Source organism: Pongo pygmaeus, chromosome 6 (assembly GCF_028885625.2).
Source record: "Pongo pygmaeus isolate AG05252 chromosome 6, NHGRI_mPonPyg2-v2.0_pri, whole genome shotgun sequence".
Lineage (NCBI taxonomy): Eukaryota > Metazoa > Chordata > Mammalia > Primates > Hominidae > Pongo > Pongo pygmaeus.
The window spans coordinates 47786493-47795576 of NC_072379.2; the positions used below are offsets into that span (position 1 = coordinate 47786493).

At 42.7% G+C, this 9084-nt stretch overlaps 1 protein-coding gene across 2 annotated transcripts; it reads left to right on the plus strand.

Annotated features, from left to right (window-relative positions):
- Nucleotides 1-4212: 4212 nt before the first annotated feature.
- LOC129040617 (protein CFAP144P1) lies at nt 4213-5990 on the plus strand. 2 transcript variants are annotated; one of them, XM_054495360.1, is made up of 2 exons: nt 4213-5025; nt 5123-5990. In XM_054495360.1, exon 2 carries the CDS (start codon nt 5330-5332, stop codon nt 5735-5737), a length of 408 nt encoding a protein of 135 aa, XP_054351335.1. In that variant the 5' UTR covers nt 4213-5025; nt 5123-5329; the 3' UTR covers nt 5738-5990. The 2 variants fall into 2 exon arrangements, with proteins under 2 accessions (XP_054351335.1, XP_054351336.1); XM_054495361.1 differs by having other exon boundaries at nt 4247-5025; nt 5149-5990.
- The last annotated feature ends 3094 nt before the right edge of the window (nt 5991-9084 follow it).

The window sequence follows — 9084 nt, forward strand, 5'->3', positions numbered from 1 at the left end:
TAAATCTTTTCAAATATTTTACAGAGTTTGACACTTTTCATCAACAAAGTAACACTCTTTGGCAAGTTTCCCCTGACATATTTTGCCCATCTGTTTATTTAAAATTTCGATTGCACTTGCTTTAGGAGTATCTCTTGTCGACACTAATAATTATAGATGCACTGTTTTAATTGTATCTCATATAGACATTAACTCATTGGGTTTAATTTTGTGATTCAATACATGAGTAAATACCATTTGCAGGTATTATTACCAGAGACAGTTTCACTCTCATTTTGTGTGAGTGTGCTTTCTTAGTTTGTATCTTTGCTACATGGCCTGTATTTTTTTTTTTAGGTCATCTCACTCTTCTCCCTGTGGTAATTTGAAAATTATTAAGACTGATCTTATTTCAACTTTAAGTAACATACTTAAAAGTGAACATTCCAAGTCATCTTCATTCAACCTCATAAAGCAAAACAAAATCTACTCCCTGTGGAAGATGAGGGCACTCACCCACTTAGACTTCCTTCTATAAGCTTTAAGATTGTATCAGAACATATTAGGATTTTTATTTGTCTGTTATTGTTATTTTTAACATTATGTAGCTTTTCGATAAATAGGTATAACATCTACATTCTGTACTATGAACATTATTTTTCTATATTTAAATAATTTACTGTTTAGTCTCAGTCAGGAGTGGCCAACTAATTTTTAAGGCCCAGTTCAAAATGAAAACGTAGAGCCTTTCCTCAAAAATTATTAAGAATTTTCAGATGACAACAGCTGAGCATTAAGCCACTTGAGGCCTGTTTCAGCACAAGGCCCTCTACAACCGCATCCTAAGCCTAGGAAGATGGCACTACTGCCAGTCTTTTCATGCCCTTCCCCATTTGTCACTTAGTTTGATTTATCGTTTGGTAGACTGGGTGTAGACTTTGCACCACTCCCTGCCCTGCTGGCCCTCAGAGTCCTTCCTTGCCCTTCCCCTGCTGTGCCCTGAGCCATAGGTTCTTGACTCAGCTGATTTTTCAGCTAGATTTCGCCAACAGGAATGTCTGCAAGAAATTGGAAGGATGGAGGAAGGTGAAGCAGAGTCTTTTTCTCCCAATCCATCTCAGTCAGCATCTCAGGCACCAGCTCCCCATTGTCTAAAACACTATCTTCATCCCCACTGGACAGGCCTGCCAGGGTTCCAGATTCCTTCAGGCAACTCTGGCCCCTGGCCTGAATTCTTTGTCCAGTCAGCCCAGGGACTGGCTGTCGGGCTAATCTTGAAGTGCCTTAATGTCATTTGTTATCTTAGCTCTTACATCAACAGTGAAACTGAATCCCTTTATTCAATTCCTCCTGTTTCAAATACTCATGAGAAATATACTTCCTGATTTTATACAAAGAAGAGATGGCTGCCTGTTACCTTCATATGCAAATGACAATCTAGCATGATGTACAATTCATGAGCTGCATGTGTTTATTTTACTAAAGTTTGGAGCAGTGCCTCTCATACGTTAGCCATGCATCTGAATCACCTGGAGGGCATATTAAGACACAGATTTCTGAGTTCCACCTCCAGAGAATTGAAATTAGTATGTCTGGGATAGTGGTCCAGGGTTTGGCATTCTAACAAGATCCCAGGTGATGCTGAAGCTGCCAGCCTACAGACCACGTCCGAGTGGCATTCCTCTGAAACTTGCTCCATTATCTGCCAGCATTTAATGCTACTTAGAAGATATGTGAGTTCAGCCTCAGTTTTTAAGCTTAATAGGTGACAGGAGTATTCATAAGGCTATCTTTAACCTGGTAGTTCAGCAAATTTTCCAGAATGTTGTGGCATTAGCAAGCCATTGTAAATTTTCTTCTTGATCAGATGATCGCTACCTTCCTTCATTTTAGAGAAAATTCCTTCTAAAATATTTTTAAGAATATATTTGTTTCTGTTTCATTTGTTCTGTCCTCTGTTTGAGGCAGAACCACCAAACTATCCACATATTGGCATCTACTATGGCTCCCTGCATGGTGGTTCTCCCAGGTTTCATGCACCTTGGGAGAAGCCCTGCTGAGCCCACTTTCTTCAAATAATTGATGGATTGGGAAGAAAACTAGGCACTCTGGTAACTTTATCCTCACATACATTTCTTTCAAATCTGTGGTCTACTTAGTGGAAAGTAACTCAGCCAGTCATGGGTCAGGCTGCTTGCAGGACCTGGGTCTCCATAATGGAAAGTCCATGTAGGCACCTGCTATTTCTTGATCCTGCCACCAGCGTCATTCTGTGGTGAGGAACTGAGCTCCTTTCTTTTCTTGGCTTTCCCAGATTCTTAAGTGCTATTCTCCAAATTGAAGGGACCTTAGAAAGATCTTCAAAAATTCCTGTGTTTCTCTTCCCTCACTGCCTGCAACATGCTCTATGGAACTATATGTTGACTCTTCCTTCAACCTGGTCAAAAGTAAACAATCTATTGGCTGTTGTTTACAATCAGTGTGATATGGTTTGGCTGTGTCCCCACCCAAATCTCATCTTAAATTGTAGCTCCAACAATTCCCACATGTCACGGGAGAGACCTGGTGGGAAGTAATTGAATCATGGGGGGTGGGTCTTTCCTTTGCTGTTCTCATGATAGTAAGTCTCATAAGATCTGATGGTTTTATAAAGGGGAGTTCCCCTGCACATGCACTCTTGCCTGCCACCATGTAAGATGTGCCTTTGCTCCTCCTTTGCCTTCTGCCATGATTATGAGGCCTCTCCAGCCACATGGAACTGTGAGTTTGTTAAACCTCTTTTTCTTTGTAAATTACGCAGTCTCAGGTATGTCTTTATTAGCGGCATGAGAACAGACTAATACACAGTGAGAATAGAGAACATACTTGTTTTCTGAATAGACAAAGTTTTCTGAACTATGAATTAACATTTTTGTTCATTTAGGTGATTATAAGGAAGGTGTTACTTTTTTATTTCCCAGTAAGTTTTCTTTCCTAGTTTAAAGATAACTCATAAGGAGCAAGAGATTTTCCAGTATGCAGGGAGGAATAATGCAGTGCAGTTTTCAAGGAGTCGGAAGGAGCGAGGAGACTCTATAAACCACATTCTTACTCTGAAGTACTTTAGAGTTTAAGAGAATAAGTAGTTTCTACTTGCAATAAAAAGGAAGCAATGTCCTTAAGAGAAATCCAAGTTACAATTAAAGCAAGGAGAGGCAAGGAACTGTCAATAAAGAAGCAGTCTATGGAAAAAGGGAAGTTTGCTAAAAATCATGTAGCTGGACTTCCAAAGCATAACTGGAAGTTTTATGCAGCATGGGAGGAAAAGGGTGTTGGGCCAAGGGAGAAAATTGAGAATCTTGTGATGATACAAACAGGAGAGAATAGGTGACCAAAGGAGCTTATGATTTGAATGGCATTCAAAGAAACCAGGAATGTTCAGCAGAGAGGGTTGCTACTTCAGACAAAAGAGAGGGGAGGGCAGCAGCTTCCTTCATCATCTGATGGAGTTAGGCATCTCAGGTAGTGAGCAAGGAAGTCCAAATCTAGTCACTAAGTGCTCAGGAGTGGGCAGTCATCCTGCCAGCTTGGACCCTGTGTGTCTGGTTCCAGTGAAGGTTAAGTCATCAAACCAAGGGAGCACAGGGACCAAGAGGTAAGCTACAAAAACTACAGCTCTTCTCTGAGACATCCCCTCCAAGATCCTGTCCAGAGACACAGGAGGAGGCAATGGTGCTGGTCAGCGCTTTGTGCCATTTTGTGGCGTCTCCTACCTGCCCCCTCTTTTTGGCCCAAGTTCTTGTCCTGCCTGCTTACCCACCCACTGCCTGCCTATGGTCCTTCCCTCTCTGGTCTTTAGTGTCCTCACTGGTAAAATGAACATAACATCTCTAATCATGCATATTCACGCAGTAAGGTAGATAATGTGAAAGGGCTTTGAACAATGTAGTAAGGGAAAGAGACTGGGATACTGACTACCCATTTTCCCAATTCCTGCTTCAGAACTGCTCTCCTAGGCCCCAAGCCCCTACCTCTGTTAGCCCCTTGATCAATCTTTGCCTGTCGAGGGGAAAAATTACATAATATCCCAAGAACAGGGACCAATATTACAGCCCCATTTCTTTTCTTTGCTATTTCCCCGATCACTCTTAAACCAAGAAAGTGAGATCTTTTCTCTGATTGATGGGGCCTCCTCACTAGAACAAAGGGGAGAATGTACGTTTCATAATAGGGATTCTGTGATGAAATGTCCTAAGGAGATAAATGTACATTTCATAATAGGCGTTCTGTGATGGAATGTCCTGAGGGGATAAATGCTGGAGTCGGTCTCAGCACATCTCAGTTACTCATTTTGACTCGTTTGGATAAGTGAGTTACCACAGCGCTCATTTGGAAAAATGACTAGAAAGCTACCTCCAATTTCTCGGCCTCAACCCCAGCCTCATTTTCTTTCTGTTCCTTCCCGCTCTCGTCTTCCAGCCCTCCTTCCCCACATTACTCCTCAAACTTCCTGCCCTCAGCCTCCTGTCCAGGGCCGTCCAGGTTGTTCGATTTTCTGCCCTACCCGTTTGCCCAAGCTGACTGATGTCGCCCCTTCCCAGTGCCCTACCTCAAGGAACTTCCTGCCCAGCCCTTCCTCTGTTACTACCAGGGCGTCCGTGTGCCGCCGCCCTGTTCGTCAGGCACCCCTTTCCCAGTGCCCCCCTATCTTTCCCCCTCACCCTCCTCATAGCCCTTCTTTCTAGTCCCCTGTACTCTAGTCCCCACTCCCTATCCAGCCACCCCCAACCAGACCCGACGGCTTACAAATCTCACCCTGGAGAAATGGTTTCCCTCCTTCTGGGGCAGTTCCCAGGCGGCTCAGAATTGCCAGGACTGTGGATTCCCAGCAGCGACCTGGCAGACACGGGGAATCCAAGACCATGGCAAGCGAACATTCGGCCTGGCCTGCGCCTTTCCTCCCCTGCCTGGGCAGCCAGACTGCATAAGCCTCTGCATTTGAACTGGCTTCTCCGTGGAACTTGGTTTGTAACCACAGAGCAAACTGCAGGACCAGGGGCAGAGAAGGTAGGGGAGTGAAAAGCATCTAATCTGTTCTCAAGGAGGGAGGTGATTGGACAACGTGAGGTCTAGTTTTATGTTCATTATCTCCTGGGTTTGCCAGTTGATGGCACGCCTTTTTCCTGGCAGTATCCAGAGGCGGTTCTAGTAAAGAGGCTGGATTCCAAGAGGCCAGAGCGGTATCATACAAACGCTGTTGCCTGGAGACGGAGTGGGGTGCCGTTGCCTAGAGACTGCAGAAGGCTCGCAGCCAAGCCAGTGGTAAGAGGACGCCGAGAGAGCCCCAGACCCACCGAGCAGCTCCAAGGCTATGGCGGGACACCCGAAAGAGAGGGTGGTCACAGATGAGGTCCATCAGAACCAGATCTTGCGGGAGCTGTACCTCAAAGAGTTACGAACCCAGAAACTCTACACGCAGTACCACGTGAATCCCCTGCGCAAGGTTCACAGGATTACGAGGAAGCCTATGTCTTGGCATGATAACCTGGAGGAACCCGCAGACGCCAGGTTTCTGAATCTCATTCACCATGCTGCCCAGGGGCCAACGAAGAAGTACCCGGAGGCACAGACTGAAAACCAGGAAATTGGGTGGGACTCAGAGCCCTTGATCGACCCAGAACGCCGTGACCACAGGATGAACCACTTCAGGGTCTACAATGACATCACGCTGTACAAAGCTAAAATGTGGAGCTTGGGAGAAGATGATCGCCACAAGTAGCATCTCAGCTGTGGAGTCAGTCCCTGGATTTAATGCCCTAAATATCCACTGCCTAGAAGACTAAACATTATTTTAACCCCCCGTCCCCCGTCCATAATTCATGGATAATGGCAAAAATTAGGAAGCATAAAAAATATGCAGAAGAAGGAAATAAAAATTGCCCATTATCTCACCATATGGAAGTGACTAATGTTAGCATTTTAAACCATTTGTTTTTAAAATTAATAATAAATTGCATATATTTATTGTGTACAATGTGATGTTTTGAAAAATGTATACATTGTGGAATGGTTAAATCGAGTACCTCACGTACTTATTTTGTGGTGAGAGGACTTAAAATCTATTCTCTTAGCGATTTTCAAGAATACAATACATCGTTACTAACTGTAGTCACTACAGTGTATGACAGCTCTCTTGAACTTATTCCTCCTAACTGAAATTTTGTGTCCTTTAGCCAACATCGCCCCAATTCCTACCCCTAACCCCTGGTAATCACCATTCTAATCTCTACTTCTATGAGTTTGACTTTTTTAGATTTAGAAAATGTGGTATATTTACTTAATGGAATACAATTCAGCCTTAAAAAAGAAAGAAATCCCATCATTTACAGCAACATGGATGAACTTGAAGGACATTATGTTAAGTGAAATGAGCCAGGCACAGAAAGACAAATACCGCGTGATCTCACTTATATGGTGAATCTAAATATGCCAACATTTTTGCATACTTCTATATTTTTCTGTATATTTGAACTTATTGATCTTACGTTTTGATTAATAGAAGATTGTAAGCATGTATTTTCAGACAGGTGGAGAGAACTGACAGGAATATGATCCTACTTATATGGCATGAACATATAAGATTTGATTATGCCTCTTGTCCCAGTGTAATTACAAATAGTGCCTTCTTTCACTCTCAAAAGTCTTGGTGGGAGCAAGGCTGAAGAAAGTTGGAGGAAAGGGTAGAGTTTTACAGGGAAGTTAAGGAAAGTTAAGGTAAAGTTAGTTGAACAAAAATAGTAACCATTATACTGTCAGTTTTGAAGCCACCAAAAGAAATTTAACTTAACATTTTAAATAATTAATGCTAATTATTATAATTATAATAATTATATATAATAATTATATACTAATTGATATAAATAATTAATGCTAATTAGTTATTTAAAATGTGGGGGCCAGGCACAGTGGCTCACGCCTGTAACCCCAACACTTTGGGAGGCTGCGGTGGGCAGATCATGAGGTCTGGAGTTGGAGACCAGCCTGGCCAACGTGGTGAAACCCTGCCTCTACTAAAAATACAAAAATTAGACGGGCATGGTGGCGTGCACCTGTAATCCCAGCTACTCAGGAGGCTGAGGCAAGAGAATCGCTTGAACCCAGGAGGTGGAGGTTGCAGTGAGCTGAGATCATGCCACTGCCCTCCATCCTGGGCAACAGAGTGAGACTCTGTCTCAAAAAAATAAATAAAATAAAATTTGGGAAGGAGGAGTAAAGCAGGAGGGAGAAGTGTTAAGTGAGTTAAGTTCTCATCTTGGATGTTGCCCGAACAGGAACAATGGCACCACATAGAATGCAGTTCTATGGAACTGCTGTTATGGAAACTCCATGACCACTTCACACTATCCCTTCACCCTTTTGATTTTAAGGACTAGAGTCTAGTTTATGCCTAGACCATAGAACCTCCACTACAGTTACTGCAGAATATCTCTACCCACAGATTGGCTAGAACATCCCATCATCCTTAAGTGCTAATTTTTTTCTAAGTTTTACCTAAGCAGTATGTTTGCTTGATAAAAACTAGGTCACATATGGGTTCTCAGTTTCATGAGAGTCTAGGAAATGCAGGGTTTTTTTTTTTTTTTTTTAGTTTGCTAGCTTCCGTAGTACGGGAAGGCAATAGAAGCTGTTGGAATTTGCACTGAGTGAGCCAATTTGCAGGATTTTCCATAATCTACTGGCCTAAATAACACCTGTTGACAATATTTTAAAAAGTAAATATTGTACATATATAAAATGAGAAAATTTATACAGTAAAACATAAAAGGTAAAAGCTGCTTTTTATTACCCTTTTCATCATCTCTTCCTTTATTAGTTATCTATTGCTGTGCAATAAATTATCCCCAGGTTTAGCAGCTTAATATAACAAAGCACCATTATGTCACAGTTCTCGGGGTCAGAAGTCTAGCTGCTGCTTAGTTGGTTGTCTCTGGCACAAGGTCTCTCAGAGGTTTCAGTCAAGCTGTTGACTGGAGCTTCAGTCTCATCTAAACGCGTGACTAAGGGAAGGTCTTCTTTCAAGCTCACTCATTTGTTTTTTGGCAGAGTTTAGTCCATCACAGGCAATGGATTAAGGGCCTGAGTTGCTCATAGATGGTTTCCTGCAGGCCTTCCCGGTTCCTGGACACAGGAGTCTTGCATAGGGCAGTTCACAATACGGGAATCAGATGAGTGAGCAGATGAGAGAAAAGGCAAGGAAAAAACACCCAAGGTGGAAGTCAGTCTTTCTAAAACCTCATCTTGGAAGTAACATCCATTGCTTCTGCTGAATTCTGTTCATTAGAGGCAAGTTAGTAAGTCCAGCCTACCCTGGATAGGAGGGGATTGCACAATGAGGTGAACACTAGGAGGTGGGGGTCTTTGGGGGCCATCTTGGAGGCTGCCTCCTCTCCCGCCATGTCTCTTTCACCCAAAAAGAATCACTGTTAATAGTTTCTTATCATTCCTCTCAGGAAAAAACAAAAAGAATTGGATTTAAACCAATTATCCAAGATTAACCTGGAAGTGTTCCAACAGTTACTGCTAAGTTCTAAATGTCAACCATTCCTAAGTAGCATAAATGTCATCCTAGCCAAGTAGACCAGATGAGCATTTGAAACTCACAGCTTGCATTCAAGTAAAAAAGGTAAACAGTATAGCAATGGTAACATGGGGAAAGTGCCCAAGTGTGTGTTTACATTTTCACAAATGAAAAAAAATCAGTGATAGGACTTACGGCAATGCCTCTGAAAGAGTTTTTGAAAAATAAATTTGCTCAGAAAACATCTCCACCCCTGTCTCCACAAACATTGACAGAGAAGCAGAGTTGCTACTCCATGATGCTGGTGTGCTATTAGTCCAATGGATAAATGACAGAGACTGGTGTCTGCTAGGCCAGGTACCCCACCTGGCCTCACTCAGTTATCACAGCCACCTTTGCAAAAGTGATATTAACTCCCCTTCAAGATGAAGAAACTGGTACTGAGATGTAAATGACCTGCTGACATTCGAAGCCAAAGGTCTCTGGTTTCAATGCCTTTTTTCCGTCCAGTCTACTCTCCAATAGCCAAGGTCTGTTTTGGCCTTTCT

Excerpts from the sequence above, each read along its gene's own strand:
- LOC129040617 (XM_054495360.1), top strand. The coding sequence starts at position 5,330 with ATGGCGGGACACCCGAAAGAGAGGGTGGTCACAGATGAGGTCCATCAG.